Below are 23,218 nucleotides of genomic sequence, written 5' to 3'. Positions count from 1 at the left end.
TCTTGATTCCTGGGGAAGTGACATTTGGCTAGGACCATTTCTGGTGACTGTGCAGAAACTCAAACTAAGGAGAACTCAAACTCCTAAATATAAAGGCAATTATATAGATTTATATTTATATTTATATATCTCAATATATAAAGCCATTTTTATAAATAAAATACAATAAAAGGGTTAACACTTAAAACAGCGTTACTAATCATAAATAAAGCAGTCCACAATGAGATTGCCCTAAACGTAAGGGATTTCATCTTCCTCATGGGCAAGCCCCATGTCAAATTCAATCTTTAAAAGCAGTTCTGACCTAAGGCTCATGCCAACATACCTGTTTCATGAGTCACAGTGAACAACTGAGTGCCCACAGATATTTGCTTCCTGCTTTCCTAACTCCCCGCTCCGAGACAGCTTTGTTCAAACTCAACTGGCAAAGCACACAGTAGGTCTCTACACCGTTCTTTGCAAGTCAAGATGTAAGGCCTCCAAACCTAATTGCGGATCTTTTATACTATGGCCATGAACCCCAGGGTCATAGAACTCACTTCTACAACACCCAGCTACCCAGCTATGGAATTCTATTTACTGCGTTCTACAGAGGGAACTCTTGCATAGTGGCCCCTGCTGAAACAGCACATTTCCACAAACAGTTCTATTTATAAAAGATACAGACATACGTAAGGGAATACCGACAAATGTATATAGAGTTGATTAGTACAGTATCTTATTCTCTTTCACTGCAATTTGTGGGAAATGAAAACAAAATGTATCCTGGAATTATCTTATTCCACATAAAGAGAATAATTTTGTTCCCCCCTCCTCCTGCAAGGGATACACCATTCAAAAGCAGATCTGTGATCCATCAGGGTTCGGTTCAAGTTATTGAAATGCATTTGTAGCACCTGGTTTTTCTATTTCACACATTCAGAGGAAAGGTCTTCCAAAGGCAGCTACAATGTCCCTGTCATGCAGAGAACAGTAACTGACTGCATGGAGCCTGCTGACCGAAGCCTGAGTTACTGTTCATAATGATGGCGACCAGAAAAACTGTCAGAAAATGCCCTCACACCCTTTCTTCACACTAAACCTTTCCTGATATTCTGCTGCAGTTTGGATACTGGTTTCCAAAGGCCTATCTGTGTTCAAGGTCTGAGTCCCATGATGACATGCTCTGGAGATGGTAAAATCTTCAACAGGGAGGAGTGTGAGGTCTTCAGATCACTGAGTCGTGCTTTTAGCGGGGACTGCACACTCTGCTTCTCTCTCTCCCCTCACCTCTTGTTTGTGGTATAAGCTATTTTGCTCTGCCATGCATACCCACCATGATGTGCTCCCTCAACACAGGCCCAAAGCTACAGGCCTATTTGATCACAAACTAGAATTAAAACAGGGAGCCGAGATAACCCTGTGTTCTTAATAAGACAATCACCTCAGGACTTTTGCTATAGTGGCAGAAGGCTCACTCACTCACACGTGCTCACTCAGATCCTCCAGGACACTGTCCATGTTGGAAGTGACAAAAATGCCAGTCTTCAAGTAGTATAACACCACGAGCACAATGGGACAGGGCAAAGAGCTTCACTTAGAAGTCCCTTCAGCCCTCCTCTTTCTCGAGGTGTGTAACAGCTTTCTCTTCAAACTATCACTTTAAACACCTCATTTTTGTATTATATATACCCTTGCAAGTAACACAAAAAGACTCATGATAACCATTTTGTAAATGGAAAGAAAGCAGTGGATCATGAAGGCATTAATTTTCTTTGTGACTCTGGTTCCCTGTCTACATAATACAATAATCCAAACAGGCTTTCCATGCTTCCTTGTTCATAACAACACTGGTTAATTTGATACCTAGAAGATTGATCATTACCTGTACCCAGGTACAGAGAGAAAAATAAATCAGTATTAGTATTTTTTCTGGAAGGCAGTCAAAATATTTCCCAGCTGGGTTGGCTATTATAAACATATGATCACAACTATGGTTGATTTCAAAACGTTCCCAGAAAATCGGATGACATGGGAGAAGTGACAGTTTTCCATCTAGGAATGACTGGTGACAAATGTGAAGTGGCTAGGGCAATCCTCCTCCCCACAACTGAATAGGCAAGAAGACGGGACCCAGCACAAGTTCCTACTGCCACTGAAGGCCCTGGAAAACACACAATGATCCCTGCTCTCCAGATGATTGAAAAACTCTATAAAAGAGAAAAGGGGGGGGGTGTTCCTATTCAGGGGGAAGAAGAAATGAAGAAGGGAAAATGTAAGGCATAAATTATATAAAAGGGCACACATTTTAAGATACATTCATGACATTACTACTACAAAAAATAAATAATGGTTTTCTCTGATTTGAATTAATGTCCTTCACAAAGTTTGTCCCCAGGCCCGTGTGGTGCAGTTACTGGCTTGCAGTGGGAACATGAAGAGGCCTGCTCACACTCCTCTCAGGTCTCTTGGGCTTGCTGAAGGACCACTGGCAGCCCGTCTAGAGGGGATCCAGGGGGAGACCATGCTGTCTTCTCACCACAGTCCTCCGAGACGGGTGACAAAATAAGAGGATTCCAACTGAGAACTTTGTCCTCTGCTTCAGAATGACCACTGCTGTCTCCTGAAAAACAGAGAGATTTGGGTACACTGCAGATTAATAAATGGGCTTCATACAGCTGTTTCTGAAAATAGTTTGTTGAATAATAAACACACAAAAGTAAGTCCTGCTTAAGTTTGGCTTAAATCTGAGGAAGAAAGTACACTTAAAGAAACTAATTTTTGTGAATTACTATATAAGTTGTTTGGAATAAAAATGATCTCCTTAAGAGCCCCTAAGAAAGCATCTTGAAGAAAGTTTATAGTTCCTATAGGCAACTCAAAGAAACACAGGGCCCATGCTCACAAGATGCATCATCCCAGCAAGTCCTTCTTTCTGGTACTAATGAGTCCACACCTGTTTAGACAACTTCCCACAATGCAATGGGATTAGCAACCTGAGCCATCTGCTGATATTGCACCGAGTGTGCAGGATCTCATTCAATCTCAGAAGCTAAGCAGGGCCAGTTCTGGTTAGTATTTAGATGGGAGACATGCTGGGCTGAAGGGAATAATAACAGAGAATTTCCAAGAATCTCTTCTCCATCTTTATCTTTTCTTCGAGTGCCCAACGCTCCCACCCAGTCTTCTAAGTTTTCTGTGAGCCAACCACAGGTACGGCTTTCCTGATACAGCTTCTAGCCCACTGGACACTAGAAACGGAAGGAGGAAAACGCCTCCCTGTACCTCTGTTGAACTCTGCCGTGTCTTCTGTGCAATCAGAATTGATGTCACTTATGTTGTCCTTGCAGCAAGTATGCTGGCTAGGTGTTGGTACCATACTGTCCTGGAGGCACTCCTCAGGCCCCTGGCCATGGTCAGGAACTGTGGAAGTTGGACACACAGGTACCTTCATGGCACTGAGGGGCTTCATTTCCAGACCATCCGGAGAATAAGAGGCTACCACTGGGACCACAGGAAGGGGACTGTTGGTTTTGGTGAAACACCTGTAAAGTTTAAGCCAAGAAACAGAACTGAGTGTTTAGGGGCATCAATGATTAAAATAAGCTCATTTTAAATATAATGAATATTTTATACTCAGTAGCTCATAGGAATTGTGCTTGAAAAATAACGGATTTGACTCATTAGGATTGGAAATACCAAGACTGTGAAAACTGCAGGTGTAGTGGATGATGATAGGAAGATGTACCAAAGGTAAACCATCTAAGGACAGCCCCTTCCATGACCCAACCCACATACTTCCTATAGTCCACTGTCAGAAAACAACTCCCATTTCAGTAACTATGTCTTAAATACAGCACACAGAAGCAAAACACACCAGCAAGGGTTGAGGGAGAGAAATGAAGCAAAGAAAGCTTAGACACATGGCCACAGGAGAGAAATGGCCTTACGACAGCCAACATTAAAACCCGGTAAGTCAGGTGGTGCACAGGTTTCTTTTCTCAGTGCTATGACAAAGTCCCCGACAACAGCCACTTAACGAAGGAAAGAGAGAGGTCCATTCCAGGTCCAAGTTCAAGCATATGATGCACCATGGTGTAGATGGCTTGGCGACAGGGCTAGAGGCAGCTGGGGACACTGCATCTGCAGTCAAGAAACTGGTGTTCCATCAGCTCTCTCCCTTCTATTCAGTCTGGGACTCCGGTCTATACTCACTGTGGGTCTTTCCACTTCAATTAACCTAATCCAAGAACTCCCTCAAAGCCATGTTCACAGCTTTGTCTCCTAGGTGATTCTAGACACTGTCACCTGACAGGCAGTATTAACCCTCACAGGTGCTTTCCCCCGGGCCCTGCGGGGAACTGTACAGACTAGCCATTTAGCAGCCAGCAGTTTTACGATTTTTTTTTTCCCATTAATTCACTGGGAATTTACCAGTACTGAACACTTCATTCCAAGTCCATTTTACTTTTATTTCCTGCCTCCAGCTTCAACCTGGGTAATTTCAACCTGGGTGACTCCACCTCCCAGGTCTTTGGGTCTTCTGTTGTCTTTTCCAATGGCTGTCATGCTCACCCTGTACACTTCCCATCCACATACTGTGCTTTCTCAGCCCCGAAGTTTCTATTTGGATTTTTCTCGGCTGAAACGTCCACATGTTCATTTCCTGAGTAGTTACTTTCCCATAAGGCCTTGAACATATTTATAAAATCTGCTTACTGCCACTGTTTGCTAAGGTGATGCTGGGGCCACCTCGGGATCTGCTTTTACCGTCCTGGTGTATCTCCCCACGAAGCACCATATTCTCTTTCCTTGGATGAATAGTACTTCTTTTTAAAACTTGATTTCTCTTTGAATTTTATTTATTTAGCTGTCGGTGAACTCAGTCTTCTCACGTGTTCCTTCTTGATCCCTTACCCCAAGACTGAAGAAAGCCTTCAGGTGAAGCCCAGACTGCCTTTGAAAGGGTGGGTGCTAGTTTAGTTTCTGCCTGAAACATTGTTAAATTGTCTACATTTTATCAGTGACATCTGTTGAAGATCAAGTTGTTCCTCTGTTACTGGTACTTTTTTTTTTAATTTCTATAATTGGGACTAAGAAAAGTCTAAAGTTGAGGTTCTGTTACGCTCTAATGTAAGGCAGGCAGAAAAGGCACAGAGGTGAGCAGTTACATGGTTCAAATAGGCCATTTGAGAGAATAAAGACCAGAATTCTTTATTTCCATCTTTAACACATGAGAGGACAGGTTTCTGGGACAACAAAATTAGGAAAGGAGTTCAATTCTGGTGGCTCAAGTCATTGGCAAGATCTGTTGTGAGCAAGAAGATACAGATGAATCTGAAAGAGAACCAGACACCTGTCAGTAAACAGAGTCATTAACTTAAATAAATCCAACTTTTATTTCAAATAAAAAAATACACTAACTATACAGTCAATGGAATTCAGACATCAGGGATCTAATTTTAACTTCCTATAAGATGGCAAAAAAAAATATGAATATGGTCCATGTTTTCTCCATGCAGGCATTCATCCAGTCTAACTGAAGGAACACTAGGTACAGATGTGAACACACTGGAGTTAGAACCAGAGCCCTGGCTTGGGCATGTCACACCTTAACGGAGCAGGACATTACTTCTAGTTTTCTCTGTGGGCTGTTTTATTCAGCTCAGAACTTTTAACAGTGTTCACATGATCAATGTCTCCTCCCACTTTGCATTTTGTTGTTAGTGTTTCCCACTCTCATACTCAATGGGCACCAAAGTTCCCCTGTGGACTCAGTACCTGCTACCCACAGGCTCTGAATGCATCAAAACAGTGGGGTAATGCCAAAGAGGGAAATTATCTTAGTTTCAAACTACTATTAGGGAGAATTTAATGAATATCAGGTCTTCAAAAATACTCTCCTGTGGAAGACCCCTCCAACTGACAAGGGCTGTGGTAGACACTGTGAATAACAAGGTAAAGACAGCAGAGGTCCCATTCCCAGCCCAGAAGAGACAGAGAAGCAACCAAACAGTTGCAACCAAAGGCTGGGATATGGAAGGAAATAGAGGAGACCCGGGGCCTGGTGAGGGGTAACAGTGTGAGGCACTAAGACTTCATAGCTGAGGCCCAGGCATTAGTATCAATTATGAAAGTAGAGAATTTCAAAAACTAAGAAATATCTCTGGTCAGGGGAATTAGAATGGCTTCTGTGACTTATTGGAAGTATTTCTTAAGATTTAAATTCCAGGCTCCTGGCTCCTTAGTTTGCAGCATAATATCTGTCCTGCTAACAACCACTAAAGGATAGAAAAATTTTACTTCTAATCTATTCAAGGCATTGGGAGTTACTAAAGTACTTGCGTGGCTGTGACCATCAGCCTTCAGTTGCTCTTAAGGCACCTGCTCAACTGAGTACAGATGAAACTCTGCAAGATCAAGGGGTGAGAAGCTAAGAAGCTGAGCTGAACTTCTCCAAGCATCAGGGCTAGGAAGATGACACCAGAGTTCAGAGCCTGCCAAGAGAAAAAGGCCCAGGAAACACACATAGGCTTTTCACTGGGACCCTCAAAGGGCTACATCCTATAGGAATAAGCTGGGCCTTAAAAAACTGTGCATATGTGGGAATGTGTGGTGTATGCTCAGCTGTCTGTGCACGTGGCCTTTTGTGCATGCTGAGGCCAGAGGAAGGCATCTGGTATCTTCTCTATCACTCTCCACCTTTTCTTTTGAGAGAAGGTTTCTCATTGAGTTTGGAGCCAGGCTAGTAGCCAACAACCACAGCAATCCCCCATCTCTACCTTGCATAGTATTGGGGTCATAGGTACACTAGAAGTTGTGTCCAGCTTTTTACATGGTTGCTAGGGATTTGAAGTAGGTCCCCATGCCTGCGTGGAGAGCACTTTTACTTGCTGATCCATCTTCCAACCCTTAGACTAGGTTTTTACAAAGCCCAAATGAACCTCAACATTACATCAGTTCAACCCCAGTGTGGCTTCAAGTAATTTGGCCCTTATCCTGCTGTACGGCTAAACATAAAAGTAAATCTTTTCTGGAAGAAACCATCTTCTAGAGTTCATACACGACTTACACAGAAAACAATTCTGCCAAGTATTAAAACAAAAATGAGAGAAAGCAAGTTGAGGATGGAGAGATGGCTCAGCTGTTATGAGCAGTTGTTGCTCTTGCAAAGGACCTGAGTTCGGTTCCCAGCACCCACATGGTGGCTCACAATCACCCATAATATCAGTTCAGGGGGATTTGACCCCTCTTCTGACTTCTGGTAGAAAGTGACAATACTGAGGAGGTAAAGGACTCCAAGTGGAAGGAAAGTGAGTAACAACAGATGGAGGAAAGGAAATATAGACATGGACGAGTAGCAACAGAGGGTGGTATAGACATTTAGAATTGATATTGCCTGCTGATAAGCATCAATTACAAAGCCTTAGAGGATTTTAACTATTTTTAGGACAAAAACATATTTTTTTTTAAAAAGACCATAAAGAGATCATTAAAGAAAGAAATGAAGCTAAACTATTCTAAAGTACTTGTACTATATGGGAAGTAGGATGAATTCTTGGTTATTTATTTATTTATTTATTTATTTGTGTGTGTGTGTGTGTGTGTGTGTGTGTGTGTGTGTATACGCACGCGCACGCGCACATGCATACATGCATCTGGAAATCAGAAGACAACTTGCTAGAGTCGTTTCCCTCCTTCTACTGTGTGGCTTCTGGGAACTAAACTTAGGCTGCCAGATAGTCACCTTTGACCCCAGGGCCTATCTTGCTAGCCTCTTCTGTGAGTTCTAATGCATATCAGACTCTGGCTAAAGTTACAACACCCAGCGCCAAACACAAAGTCAATGATGTACAGTAGGACTTAAAAGATGTAAAACAAAGAAAAAAGTATTAGCATTGAAAATTGGGCTTTCGTATATACCTTTTCTCAAGTAAGTAAGTTACAACAGAACAGCATTAGGCTCATTAGTACAAGTCTATTCTCGCGGTCCATACCTAACGTGAGGTAAGAACAGATATTAAAGCAGGAGGACCTGGCGCACTTACACTTTTGCTGTTTGCATCACAGTGCTAGTCCTCCATCCCTGTTCAATACTGACTTGTGGCTAGATACTTTTTCTAACATCTGTTGGCTTTAGTGTTAGCTGGCTTAACCGTCAGTCTCCTAGAGTTCGGCAATGACAAGGTCACAGAAGCACAGCCAGCCAATTGACCTTGATGGGGTCACATCTGCTAAAGTGAACTTATGGCTCTTGCTTCCCTTTCTCTGGGAATCTGAAGGTAATGTAAGATGCTAGGAGCCTCAGCTTAGAGGACAAAGAAGGACCAGAAAGAAAAGTTCATGTAAAAGAAGCAAAATTCAGCTAAGGGGAAAATAAAAAGCATACTTGTCAGAATCAGAAAAAAAAAAAAGCAAGGCAGGTCCCTATAAATATAAACATTAGGAATAAAATGAATTCATACAGCAACTGTGAATGAATTTCATCATGCTGGAATAACAAGCTGCCAGGGACTCACCAGACACGGAGAGGCCTCTTCTTTCCTTTTGGTTTCTCTTGTCCTGTGCTCTTCTTTAATTTAAAGCAAGTTGTAGATGGGATTTCTGAGTGAAACCTAAGGGCTTTTCAACATAATGATTTCCAAAGAACATCTGTCAGAGTGGCACAAAGTTACATTCATGGGGCAGGACTGATAGCCAGCAAGACAGAAGAGCAAGGGCCAGCTTCTACAGGGATGGTCATTGATGTAGGCTAATGTGCCGGGAGCACGTATTAAAGACATTTAGGAACGACAGATTCTTGGCAGGAGAAAGTCTAACTTCCTGTTAAGTGTTCTTTAGCACCTACTTTTTAGGTAAATAGACACTCCTTCGAGCTGTACCTCTCCCGCCTCAGAGATCAGAGTAGGGTGGATACTAATATAACTTAACATTTGTAAAGTAGCTATGACCCAGATTTCACCATGATAAACCACAAGGATTTAAAATTTTCTAGTACATTGAGTCTTAACTCGGAATCTGCAATTAAACCACTTAGCCAACCAAATGTAAACGATTGCATTGCCTCCCTGTTAGTATACTTCCAGATGTCTGTGTCAGTGGAAAAACAGCTTGGACTTGGGCTGGGCATGTGAAGCTAAAAGCATATGGTCCACAGAGAGCGATGGCCCCTCTTCTGAATGTGATCAGGTGCAGCATGAGGAGGCAAATCTACCACTGATAATGCTCTCAGACAGTTTCTAAGGCAATAGCCAGAATATCTGCGAATATGTAAATTAAGAGACCAAATCTCCACAGAGTAAGAAAGAACAGAACATTCCTTAAGACCCTTAGAGTGCACTCTACAGTTCACACAACTCAATAACTTTCACAACCTGGGGCTTCGCAACCTTGGAACATAGTGCCTGCAGACAGACGTGGAGGCAATCTTTCTGCAGAGCTGTCACCAGCCCCAGGGCTCCTCATCTTCATCTGCTGATACCAAGTAAAAGGAACTCTGCGCATACCATCATATACATAGTGGGTTATTCTGTAAGAGGTCACGTGGTCGAGGGCTGGTCTGTTTACAAGACAACCTTTTCACCTATCAATTTATGAGATAGAAAAATGACATTGTAGGAATCACAAAACTAATGAAATACTCTGTAGCCAGCAATGTGAACAGCATGAATAGAGTGAAAAAGAGAAATGACCTGAAGTTTATGTTTGCAATTGGGAGACCATGGTGTACTGGTAGTTGATTAAACATAATTTGGTTATTTCTATAAGTTATGCAGACAAATGTTTTCTTTTTTTTAACATTTATTTATTTATTTTATGTATATAAGAACACTATAGCTGTACAGATGGTTGTGAGCCACCATGTGATTGCTGGAATTTGAACTCAGGACCTTCGGAAGAGCAATCAGTGCTCTTAACCACTGAGCCATCCTCCAGCCCCGCAAATGTTTTCTAAATAAGTATTTCCCTTCTGGTTATATGCTTGGATATAATTATGCAGAATTATAATGGATATTCTGATCAGATGTGGAGAAAAGTTTTACATATAGTCCCTTCCCTGACTTTTTTTTTTTCAGTACTGGGGCTTGAACCCAAGACCTCATGGATGCCAGATAAATATTGCTCCACTAAGCCAGCCAGGATCTCTTCTCTTCATTATCCTTGAAGGCAAGGAGTAAGGACCCATGGGCCACTTGAATATTCAACATTTATTTTCACACACATGCCCTGAAGATTTCTGCAATAATATTTGGTGATGATTGTTTTATATTTAGTTCATTTTTGCTGTTTCCTCTTGTCACTGCTAGCTCTCTTATTGGCTGATCTACTCCTGGATTGTGGGAGCAGATAAGCTGCTGTACAATAGGACCCTCCTGACCCTCCCCCATGACCATGATCATTCTCACTGTCTACATGGTTGGACTCTGTGACGAGCCCAGCATCATGGTGGGACTTTCCTTTAGAAATTAATTTATCAGTTACTTTTACACAAAAGTAAGTTCTGGGAGACAATAAATGCTAGAGTCCATTAATGAATAAGGTGAACAGACCCACAAACAGTTTATAACTTAAAGACCAAAAGCAATACTCCATGACAACAGGCCCTCAGTATCCATGTTAGAAATAAGAAGTAATTTGGAAGTGTGTGTGACATATAACCTTTCCAAAAATGATGGTATTGAACAGTTAGAGATGTATCAGAGTTTACAACCATTGCTACTAAAACAAAAACAAAAAACAACAACAAAAAACAAAAACAAAAAACCAACCAACAGATAAACACACAAAAAAACCTCCAAACCAAAACCAAACAAAACATTACTGCTATTTAGTTCCCAGCATCAAATCAGAAGGCTCGCAACTATCTGTAAATCCGTCTCCTCAAAGAAGACAGATCACCATGGGTGAAAGGAAAGCTGAATCTTGGACGATGTGCTTTCTTCCGTTGGCATTATGGATAGTTCTGAAGCTGCTAAGTGGTCAGAAATAAGAGAAGGATTGGGTTATGAAAAAAATGGCCTGTGCAGAGGGAAAGTTTAAGTATGCTAGACAATTAACAACCACCTGGGTCCATCAAACCCTCTCTGGAGACTCCTATTATAACTTAATATCTCCGCTTCATCTCTGCATCTTATTTTCATCCGAGCACATCTGACATGAGCTGTGGTAGGACACTCCCAGACAGAGAACATACAGACATTTAGAATTATCACTACACAAAACCTTGGCAGCCATCTGTAATATCTGATTTTCTAGGCACTATCCCCAGTGGCTTTCTTTCTCTTGATTATCAGCCATTCGGCCTGGACTTCTTTCCCCAGATGAACTATAGACATTTTTCCACGATGATTTCTACTTCCTGCCCATTTCCAGTCTCCCTAGGACCCTTAATGTTAATCTCTCATTCTTTCCTGATGGGACCTCCATTCACTCATCTGTGAATTTCATCAGTGTCTTCTCTACTCTCTCTTACAAATTATCAAGACTGATGGCAAATAGACCCAATTTAATGTCAATTCCCTCCCATTAAACTAGCCAAGCAGCTAACAAACCACATTTGATTGCATATCCAGAACTGTACTGTTTTGTCTGAATTGAGGAGAAGAGAAAGGCAGAAAGAATTTGATTTATTTGATTACAAGCTGTTTAACTCTTGAAATGTCGAACAGCACATTTTCTTAATTATATCTTTAGTGGAGGGGATGCTGACCAGCACAGTGGTTTCTCAATTACATTTTCAGTGGAGGGGACTGGCTCCCTGCAGGGCTGCGTTAAACAGGCCTCTTTCTACAGGCTACTCAAATCCTGAGGTTTGCTTTTCTGTTAAGAGAACACAGGAGGCCTGACAGTCATTTACATGCCTTATGATGTAACAATTCCCCCTAGACTGCCCAGGGATGTAACAATTCCTCCTAGACTGCCCTATGATGTAACAATTCCCCCTGGACGTACCTGGGATTATGTAACAATTCCCCCCAGAGGTACCTGGGATGTATGTAACAATTCCCCCTAGACAGCCCTGGGATGTAACAATTCCCCCTATACTGCTAGAGGTGCCTTCCATCTTGCTTGTTCACAATTTTTTGTTTTTATTGCTGTTTGTTTGTTCATTTGTTTGTTTGGGTTTGGTTGTCTCAACATAGCCCTGGCTGCCCTCGAACTCACTATGAAGGCCAGACTGGCTTCAAACTCACAGAGATCCTTCCTGCCTCTGTGTCCCGAGTGCTGGGATTAAAGGCGTGTGTCACCACATCCTGTCTATCCCCAGTCTTTTCATATCAGTACTCCACTCATGTCACTAGAGTCAACCTCAGTCTCCCGAGTTACTGCTAAAGCAGAGGGATAAGAAAAGGGATTCATCCAGGGTGAACAACAATTGGTTTCTTAACTCTTAAGAAATGCATTCCAGTTTTAAACCAGAGGAGGTAGAGGAAGTGGAGGAGCAAGTTACAGAGCAGGCAAGAGATACAGAACGACTCTGAGGAAGCCCTGCCCTGCTCTTAGGCACCGGTGGAATTAAAAAAGAAAATTCCAGGGCTAAGCCCTGATCTTAAACGACACACTGCTGGGCAAGGAGCTCATTGTTTCCTAGTTTTCTGTTTCCTAAGCTGTCTCCTACTGAGATGGTTGTACCTGGTGACTGAGACTCACCCTTTCCCCAGCTTCTTCCACAGTGTCTTATTTATAAAATCTCATACCCATAATGTTTACCTTCTAAACTGTGCCTACTGGGCTCTTGAAAGCACAGTTGTAGCTGGCGATGAACTGCTTGAAGTCTCTCACTAACCTGTGGATCTGGATGACACGGTTCACTATGGAATGAGCCGCTTAGCTCATTCCCTCATGATGTTCTGCAGCTGTCAGAGCCCAGGAGCAATAGCATCAAGTGACAGTGAATACTATCTTGAGACTGAGCTGAGACACACATTTCCCCACTTTGGGGGGTTACTGTGGATTTAATTCAGGGCTTTGCACACACCAGGCAAATGTCCCACCACTGAGTTTTGTCTCCAGCTCTTTGGGGTTTTTAAAATTTTTATTTCTAAGACAAAGTATAACCACATTGTCCAACCTGGCCTTGAATTCACTCTGTAGTTCAGGCAGGCTTAAACTTAAAATCCTCCTCCCTTAGCTTTTTGAGTAGCTGGTATTACAGGTCTATGTGGCAAGGCTTGTCTCCTTTCCTCCTTTAAAACTGTTCCTCTTAGGTGCTTGTCACAGAAGTGTTAGGCTGACAGACCAGATATTCATTCTCAATCACAGTGTCCACAGCATTTGAAATGGGAAGTTAAATTATCCTAGCTTCTGAGAGATGAGGGTAGCTACTCATTAATACAACTCCCTGTGTGTGTGCGCGCGCGTGTGTGTATCTGTATGTGTGCGCATGTATGTATGTGTATGTCTCTCTGTGTGTCTGTGTGTGTTTCTTCATTCAGGAAGAACATTTAAGCCAGAGAATAACACAGCTGAAGAGAATTCACCTGTTTCCAGATAGCAGTGAAACAAACTTGAAATGCAGGAAGTTATTAACCTCAAAAACCAAAGAAATACAATTACAATTTATAATAAAACCACCAGATTCCACACAGGTGTGCATACAAATGGCCAAATTAAAGCTGCCAGCAGTCATTTAAGTTCTCTTCAAGAAACAGGATCTATTTTGGACAGTGAAATGGAATCTCATCATAAAGACATTTTATGAAATTTTATATTGTACTGTTGTCGGTCTTCCAATACTAAGAATATACCTTTGCTGTTCGGATGAGGATGCTAACTCTGAGATCCTGTATAAATTTCCCAAGATTACAGGTTTAAGCAGTGACAAAGCACACAGGACTACTTATTCTTAGTCCAAATTACAAGGAGAGTTGAGGTCTGTGACGACCACGAGAACCACAAAGAACAACTCAAGACACAAAACCTCTGCCTACCACTGTTCCATTAAACCACCTGATTACTACAAAGTATGTGAGCCAGATTCATGAACTTCCTCCCTGTGGCTTTTCGAAAAAAGATCTTGCTAGGTAGTTGACCCACAGCAATCTGATCATCTCAGCCTCTCAATCCGTGTTTATTGGCAAGAGCTACCATACCTAGGTTTACAAGTTATTTCACATGTTTCTTAACAAACTGTGACAGCTCTGAACAAAGCTGCAGCTCTGATATATGAACATTTTCAAAACGAGTGTCACAGAACTGAAACACTCTTAGTACACAAAATAGCCAGCCAGCTCTTGCTAATATATAAACCTTTACATGGTGAGTAAATAACAAAAATGTAGCAATGATTTACTGCTCTCTTCTGAGAATGTCTAAAACAGTGTGTTTTTTGTTTTCTGAGACAGGCCTCACTGCATACCAGGCTTGCTTTCACTCCAGTCACTCAGCTTGCCTGCCTTAAAAGATACACTTTAGACTGAATGACTGCCTAGATTTTTCTGACGTCTGTCACTAACTCCATGGGATAAAGCTTAACATTTATTTCATTTAAAAGCTACAGACTGGACCCTTCTGGATAATGCATGATCCAAATGTCAAGCCACTCTCAGCTATCTAATGAACTAAGTTTTCAGCGGTGGGATGGGTTTTTAGGACTATGTAATTTAATACCATCATTATGGAAAAGAACTAAGATTTCTTAAGCAACTTCAATAGTCCTTTGGAATTGATACGTACAGAAGTATATGAAAGAGCTTAGAATCCTCACTCTCATACCTCACTGGCCTTGAACCTAGAATTCTCCTGCCTTAGACCCCCCAAGTAGCTGGGATTATAGGATTATACTAACAGGCCCAGCTTTTTTTTTTTAAATCAATATTCTTAACCAAATGTCTGCTATAAGAATTATTATTAGAGCTTTCTGCTATTCAATGTGTCAAAGCTGGTGGATTTTCATTTGCTTGTGTTTGAGACAGGGTATGTATGTATCCCGGGCTGGTTTTGAATTTGTAATTCTCCTGATCACAGCTCCCAAAATTTGAACCCTCAGGTTACTGATACTATAGACATGTGTCACCATGCCTATTTTCCATGTTACTTTTTAAGTTCCACATGCACACACAAGTATCCATACCCATGTACACACACACACACACATACACACACACAATTTTGTTTTGGGACAGGGTCTCTTTATGTAGCCTGACTGTCCTGGAACTCAATGGGTAGACCAGGCTAGCTTTAAGCTCACAGAGATAACCTGCCTATGTCTGCTAAGTACTGGAACTAAAGGCATATACCACCATGGTCCAGGTAAAAATTCTTAAGTATCTTAAAATTTTAGAATTAAAGAAAAAAGAAAGAAAGAAAGAAAGAAAGGAAGGAAGGAAGGAAGGAAGGAAGGAAGGAAGGAAGGAAGGAAGAGTGTATAATCTAGTAGGAAAATCTGAGCACTATTATGGGAAAAACTACTGTACAGATAAGAGATGGTTTTGTTTTGTTTTGTTTTGCTTACTGACTGTTTAAACATGATCGACTGCATTTATCCTCATACCAACACAGACATGAAAATAAGAAATGGGAAGAGACAAAAACTGTATATAGAGAAGAACCCTGCCCTTCAACAATGCTGTTAGGAAACAAAGCTTCTAAGGTTGTACTACATGTCTGAAGAAACCAAGGCACAGAAAGATGCCAACTATAGGGCAGGAAGAACAATATTAACAGTCTCCCACTGAGGGTGGTGGAGCTTTGTGTCAGAGGGTAAGTTTAGGAAACCATGGAGGCAGCAGCACAGAATGCACTGGTCCCAGCACTGTGGCTAGGCACATACAACATACCTATTGTTGTTCCGGCAATTCCGACAATTAATGCATTCCAGTGGGTCAATCTGAGGGACGGCTGTGTACACTCCTCCACTCTGGTCAGGACAACATTTGAGAAGAAAAGAAAAGAAGAAGCTGAAGAAGCCAGAGACCATTTGTCTAATAATCACAGATACATATCGATAACAAGTGGGTATATGGTACGTTTTCACACACTGCCTGAGCAATGTGATGCAAACTACTTATTCACAAACGAGCCCCACACAATGTTACACTACACCCCTAAAGCTGAACTGCTACATTCTTCCAGGTGCCTCTGTGCTGGAAAAAGGCAACTAAATGGAGGGAGGTTAGTCACTTCCTTTTACTATTTCAAATTTATGCCTTAAAATATATTATACATCATAAGCGCCCACTTATGTTTTCTTTTCTAACAGTCATGGAAAAAGCTTATGTGACGCCCGTTAGAGAGACAGGGTGTAAAGTTTGTTTGAATGATGTCACAAAATCAACCCATCTTCATTTTCCTGTAATTATTTCAATTGGGTCTGTTCACTTGACTACACTGTTTTAAAACGTCATGTCTTTCCAGATGGAGCAGACTCTCAGCCAGCAATGACTTGGAGGGAATATTAATATTCTGATGTTGCTTTTGGCGGAAAACGCTCAGCAATTAAGGAAAATGCCCAGATTAACACATACCTCATTGTAAAATGTTCACTTGACATACAGAATGGCAAACAGGGTTCTACTTTCTGAAGAGAAACAGCAGAGCTGAATTTGAAAGGGGGTGGCATTATTACAGTGTACCCAAACCTCAAACAGGCCTTTAAGGTTAGAGAAGGTTCAGGCAATTGCTTTTGCTAGAACACTTTCAATTTCGTTTCTCTTATAACAAAAGCCAGAACCTAAGCAAACTATGACTAGAAACTTCTTTCAGTAACCCTGACCCACCTAACAACAGGAATGATTAGGGAAATAGAAAGACTATCCCTAAACTGCATTCAGTACATGTGGGCAAACTATAGCAGCTCAGAAAAATGCTGCAATTTCTGAGAATTGCTGAATTTGTTAAAGTCAAACCAGTGACTTTCATGATGACTAGTAAGATTTTAATTTCTTTATTTTTTCCCTTTGAGGAAAGTAAGAAAATGGAAAGTTTTAAAACACAGTTGACAACTTGTAAACCTGTCACCTAATGGAGCAGCTATCATCTAAGTGCCAAGTCAGCTCGTGTGGGCAGTGTCTCCTCAGGGTCCTCCTTCTTTTAGAAACAGCACACGCTGTTCCAAGTTGAATGCTCTCTCCATCAGCTTCCTTGACTAAGGCTAGGTGTGGAATAGGAATGGTGACAAAGCCATTTAGGAAGTCTGAAGGTAAGCCACGAGTTGCTCCACAAAATAATGAAATTATTATCTTTTGTTAATGATACACTTTGTAGGATGTACAAAAATCCAAAAGTCACAAAAAGCCATAGGTTTTTTTTTTAGCTTTATGATACAAATGTACCTTAAAGTTTTGTTTTGTAAATCTAATATTTCAACATCTTTACTAAATTAAAGATGAAAAACAAAAACCCAACCCTTAACTTTTCCAGATTGTAGCAAATGTTTTTGTAATCAGAGTAACAGTAAAAACTAAACCAACGATTAACTTGGTCCACTAAGCAAATTATTCAATTAAAAGGTAATATGGATACCCAGGCAGAGAATATAATAAATCAGTTTGACTTGTGCATGAGCCCTATAAGCAGCACTATTTAACTACAGGAGTCATTCTAGTCCCATCATAAAAAAACTGTGTTACTTGTCTCAGAAACAAGGAAGTTTTAAGGGCATGCAACAGAGCTCCTGTGGCTGAAGAATGCTAATATTCTAAAATGTAAAAAGCTTGTAAGTTACAGGGTTTAAAAAACATACTGGACAAAACAAACAAACTCATGATGGGTCGGGAGTCATAACCTGGCAGCCTGTGGAGATCTTTGGCATGGTCTTCATAGGCTGGGTGTGACTCAGCGGTAGAACGTTTGCCTGCTATGGGAGAAGCCCCAGGGCCTATCTCCAGCACAGAAGGAAAGAGTCTGAGTACTATCCTAGCATCTGATGATTTTCCCCTACATTTACAAATGTTTTGAAAGGTCAAGAAGCTTATCAGCACCCAGGCCTGCACTGTGCATGACAACAGCAGGTACCAAACTGGAGCAGTGGCTGCGGCTACCCCCTCCTTCCTCAGGGGCACCCCGATGTGCTGCAGTCCAAACCTCCATTTGCCAGACCTAACAGCACTAGGTTCCTAGACTCAGCTCCAAGTAAATCAAATGTGAACCATCTGGCCTGGTCTTTGCTCAGCTGTAGTTCCATTTTGTCTCAGGAATAACTCTCAATGTGTTCTTGTCTGCATTCCACTTTGTGGTAAGTAATTTAAAGCTAGCAAAAGCTGACAGATACAACTATTATTGATGACAGAAAACTGATGATAATTACTCTGGATGTGGAACTGCTAGAGACACACAGCATGCCTACACACATGACTTAGGGGTGTCTATAGTAAAAGAGGTCAGGCATGCTCACTAGTCCTTATACTCTACCACAGGGAGACCCAGACAAGCAAACATTTACAATGAGATCTCTTACATTCACTAGATGATGAGGATGCTCAAACTCCACACAGGTCCTGGTTAGGGAGTTTGTGTGCACAGGATAAAGCCCTCCATTTATGTTTCCATTCAGGATCCCATTGACTCCATTGGGGCCTTTATGGTGCAGGTGAGAACAGCCATTGCTGAGGCTGCCTTTGCAGAGGAAGCCTCCGTGGACACTCCCATTGATCCGGGCTGTTCCCGAGAGAGTGGTATACTCTACCATCTGCCCATTAATCTCTGACCCCTGGTAGAGATATCCTGGAGGGTCATATTCTGTTAAATAGAACAAACAAATCCAGAAGGAAATGCAAAGTCAGATACTGAAGGAAAATAAAGTCTTCCTGCTGAAAACTTTTATTCATGTAGTAACTAAGAAACAACAAGCAAGACTAAAGTAAAACATGCTGGACTGTTCCCACCAACCTTTGATACAGTTGCTGTTGCTCTTTCTTCACAGTGAGGAGTAGCTTAGAATGCTGAGTTAACTCAGACTCTGCTAATAGAAGGAAGTTTACCAGAGAGAAATCACTCCCAAGGGAATAGATTGTGCAGGGGGTGAATCCTCCAAGCAAGGAGTGCTTAGACCCCTAAACACTTCAAGAGCTCAAAACAATTGTCAGAATCGTGAGGAAAAAAAGCCAACATTTGGGCTGGCAAGATGGCTCAGAGGTTAAGAATACTGCTGCTCTTCCAGAGGTCCTGAGTTCAATTCCCAGCAACCACATGGTGGCTCACAACCATCTATACTGGGATCTGATGCCCTCTTCTGTCACACAGGCATATATACAAATAGAATACTCATATACATAAATACTAAATCTAAAAAAAAAAAAAACCTAACATTTTAAACAGCAGGAAGCAGCGCTTTCAGGTAGAAACAGCATGATGTGTGTCCACTTGCTGGCTCTTACATAGCATCTCCTGCCATCTTACATGTCAAGGGTGTGAGGTACCAGAGGCAGAAAAGGCAGTTCTAGTCCTTATGTTAAAAGCTCCTGAGCAAATTCTGATTTCCAGAGGCACATTTGCCAGATACATTTAGGAAAAACCAAGATAACCCTAAGAATCCTAGCCTCAAAACTATACTGATCTGCTTCCTGGTTCTTGCTAAGTCCTCTCCAACTTCCTCCTTGGCCTGCTCACTCCTCACAGGTTCATATCCTCCTGAGCTAGTTAATCTGTGCTCCTTCTGAGACGGCCTTCATCAGTTGATCGCCATTGTTTAGCAATGTCTGACAAGCAGGAGGCAATGAGTTTCTTCTGGTGCCATAAATGGCTGAACTCTCTCATGAGAACCTTTTGTTTTGTAAAAAATAATACCATCACTGAGGAAAATTACTTCTTATCAGATCAATCTTTCTCAGATAACTAGAACAATGCTTTATTATTCAACCCCCCCACACACAATTTAATGTAACACAACAGAACCATTTAGAACATGGCACAAACTTAGCAGCCTGACATCCCCAATCCAGTCACACCTCTTTTGGAAGCTGTTGTCTGATCAAAATGGATGATTCTATTTTCATGAGCTATTAACTTAAAAGGGGAGAACTGGACAGTGGTCCCTGGAAATACTTGTCACTGTTGGTTTCTTCTTGATTTTCTTTTATTTCCTTGTTCTTGGGCCAAACAGGAGAATCTTCTCTTCACTAAAGCCTGATCTCCCTGTTTGATTTGGTTATAGTGTTTCAAATAGTTAGGGACAGGAAAGGAAGGCTGTTGGTACTGAAACAGTACCACCGTCACCCTTACGATCACACCTCTTACTTTATGTATTTGGGAGACAGGATGCAACCTCAGAGTTGTTCGGGTCCAGCAGTTACAGAGGCAGGACCATGCTGTCTCTGTTCACGACACACAATGACAGTGACTTAGAAAAGTCTTCACCACTTTCCTTCCATCAAGCCATGTGTTTCCTGTTGACTAGACTTGCGCCAGCCTGAAGACATTCCTACAGTGGATTTCAGAGCTGATACTCTAGTACTGATCCTCTCTGGTGGTCCAACAAAGCCAGGCTTTTCCAGCACCAACACAGCTATTTACTTGGAGACCTGCTTAGCTTTGGCTTTGGTGTTTATTTCTATTGGGCAATTTAATTTGATGCTCCACGGGGTTTGGCTGGCAGCATGAATGGGTCTAAACTCACCTCCCATGAGTGCAGAGCATCTAACAGCTTTCATTCCATGGCACAAATACACGAGAGTGTTAGGAATCAATATTTATTCTGACAATATTTTTTCTACCCATCTTTAGAAAAATACAAGGAAATACTTATAAATGACTCACTCTGTATGGCGCTCTGCTGGCGACTCTTCCACAGACACAGCGCAATGAAAACCATAAGAATAAGGACCATAACCCCAAGTACACAGCCAACAATGAGGTACAACATATCGCTGCTCCTGGCAGGGCTGGTTGCAGGCCCCACGTTCCCTCCATTTCCTGAAGAACTGGGAGGGGTACTCAACTCTTTCATGGGATACTCTGAAGCTCCAGGAACACGTTTCACTGCATGGAATATTTTTTTAAAAAATTAAGTTAGAGTGAATACAGAGCTTACGAAATAGACTCTCTGAAGGAGGTCTGGCTAGGAATGCAAGCCAGTCTGTTTAGACTCCTTACAGAGACGATCTGACCACCAATGAGTCAGAGAAGGATCTAAATGTGAAATTCTGATCTGCCAAAGTTTTGGTCCAAAAATTTTTGAGAAATTCTAAGAGCCAAGAAACATACAAATTGGTTTGACCTAAACAGCTGTATGATGATCTGCTGAACTGTACTTGCAGAAACTCCCAGGGTTGAAATAAAATACTTCAGCTTACGGACAGAAAAATCAAAAACAAACAAACAGACAAACAAAAACCAAACACAAACAAAAACCCTTATTTGATATGTGATATATTTTCCTCTCAGCAAGACTTAGAATTAGTGTCTTATTCTTCCACCATGTAAAAAAGGAATTCTCAACATTTAGTAATTAGCTTTGAACTACCATAGCATCTACATGTAGTACAAAAACCTCATATGTGTCTTGTAAACATCCCCAGTGAAACCTACTAGAGTCCACAGTTATCTCAGCTACTTCATGGGTATTCTGGGCAACTGTGATCACAAATCCTACTCTACAAGTGTGATACAAATCCCCCATCTGTGAGTCACATGTTCTTACTGCTCCAAATGTCATAGTAAAGTCCCACTCTGCAGTAAGCAGACTCTGGTGGCTGACACCCCATTCTCGGGAGGCAGGATCCCTAGGTATAAACTGAACTCTATTGTTCCAACGCTTTCACCCCCCACAAACCACACAGCAGAGATCTATCTTAAGGCTGTAACAGAGTCCTGGGTTTGTTTGGCTGTCTCCAAACCCAGGTGGGAGCATAACCATCATGCTAACTAACAGCATGAGGACGTGGAAGTGCTGATTAGATCATCAGGGCTTTATCCTCACTGACACATCAGTGTCGTTATTACAAGAGTGGGCTGGTCATATGGAAACAGGTCTGAATTTGGACCCTTCTGGTTCAGTCTCATGCCTTTGCTCTTCTGCCATACAGCACTTGGAGGCCCTTGCCAGACTGTCAGCACTATGCTCTGACTTCCTGGTCTCCAGTCAATAGACTTCTGCTGGCTGTAAACTGCAGCTGATAATGAGGTACGCAGTTCTGAACACAGCCATGTGACTAGAAAACACATTATAGCATTGCTTTAGGCCCTTCTTTGCGGTGCTGGGGATGGAAGGGACAGACCACGTTCTACATGCCAAGCAGGTGCTTTCTCTCACAGCTGCAACCCTATACCAGAATTGTTTCCTACTGTGCCCGGCAAGATTTACATCCGTAAGTGTGTGTGTGTGTGTGTGTGTGTGTGTGTGTGTGTGTGTGTGTGTGTATGTGTGTGTGTGGTGTATGTGTGTGTGTATGTGTGTGTGGTGTGTCTGTGTGTCTGTGTGTGTGTATGTGTGTGTGGTGTGTGTGTGTGTCTGTGTGTCTGTGTATGTGTGTGTGTGTGCATGCATATGTGTGCTCAGAGGCTCTTGAAAACCAGAAGACAGTGTTGGATCCTCTGGAGCTGCAGTTACAGCACTTGTGAACCACCCTACATAGGTACTGGGAATCAACTGCTGAGCTCTGTAAGAACAGCCAGCTCTCCAGCCCCGACTGGTAAGAGTTTTAATGTTCCTGGTAAAAAGCTGACACTGTTCATTATTTTGAGTATCACAGCACTATAGAAACAAGCAAGAAATCTGACTGAATCTGTTACAGTGTCTGCTTCACAGGGGTATCCATGGATATGCTAACGAAATGGAACCCGAGATCAGGTCCAGGTGAACAGACATTTAATGTGGATTTAACGGGAGACTTTTTCAGCAGAAAGACACATGGTGGAAACTTTATGAGAGCAAAGTTAAGTCTGGCTTTGCAATTCAATCTCAAGTATTTGTCTCCTCATTTTATTCATTTCCTTATTTTCAAATAAAAACAGTTGTAGCAGACACTGATGGCTACCTTGACTACTCAACAACTTCTTTCTTCCGTGCTACCTAAACCTTCTTTAAAAGATCCTCCTTAAGGACTGGAGATACAGTATATCACAAAGCCCCGAGTTTGAGCACTAGCACCATAAACTGAGTATGATGTTGCATATCTATAACCTCAGCATTTAGATAAAGGGATTGGAAGTTAAAGGTTACATAGTAAGTGCAAGGCTAGTCTGCCACACGTGAGACCCAGTGTAAAATGATGATGGTGGTGGTGGTGGTGATGATGATGATGATGATGATGATGATGATGATGATGATGATGGTGATGATGGTGATGATGGTGGTGGTGGT

At 41.8% G+C, this 23,218-nt stretch overlaps 1 protein-coding gene and 1 long non-coding RNA gene across 4 annotated transcripts in view; both read right to left on the bottom strand.

Annotated features, from left to right (window-relative positions):
• Window positions 1-90: 90 nt before the first annotated feature.
• The window catches only part of Cdon (cell adhesion associated, oncogene regulated), an 87,605-nt gene continuing 64,477 nt past the window's right edge, over window positions 91-23,218 (bottom strand). For all 3 annotated transcript variants that reach the window (XM_031345349.1, XM_031345350.1, XM_031345351.1), the window contains exons 16-20: window positions 20,674-20,895; window positions 18,377-18,657; window positions 15,759-15,838; window positions 3,265-3,524; window positions 91-2,602 (exon numbers count right to left, since the gene is read on the bottom strand). In XM_031345349.1, coding sequence (XP_031201209.1) covers window positions 2,439-2,602; window positions 3,265-3,524; window positions 15,759-15,838; window positions 18,377-18,657; window positions 20,674-20,895 — 1,007 coding nt within the window. In that variant the 3' untranslated portion in view covers window positions 91-2,438. The remainder of the gene's footprint in view (window positions 2,603-3,264; window positions 3,525-15,758; window positions 15,839-18,376; window positions 18,658-20,673; window positions 20,896-23,218) is intronic.
• On the bottom strand, window positions 5,168-11,562 carry LOC116073436. Its single transcript, XR_004111800.1, has 2 exons — window positions 8,499-11,562; window positions 5,168-5,316 (listed from the first exon to the last, which is right to left on the bottom strand). It is a non-coding gene; the product is annotated as an uncharacterized LOC116073436 (long non-coding RNA).

The sequence above is a fragment of the Mastomys coucha genome, unplaced genomic scaffold (genome assembly GCF_008632895.1).
Source record: "Mastomys coucha isolate ucsf_1 unplaced genomic scaffold, UCSF_Mcou_1 pScaffold23, whole genome shotgun sequence".
In the NCBI taxonomy this organism is placed as follows: domain Eukaryota; kingdom Metazoa; phylum Chordata; class Mammalia; order Rodentia; family Muridae; genus Mastomys; species Mastomys coucha.
The sequence above is the reverse complement of the archived record's forward strand: the minus strand, read 5'-3'. Positions and strand labels throughout refer to the sequence as shown.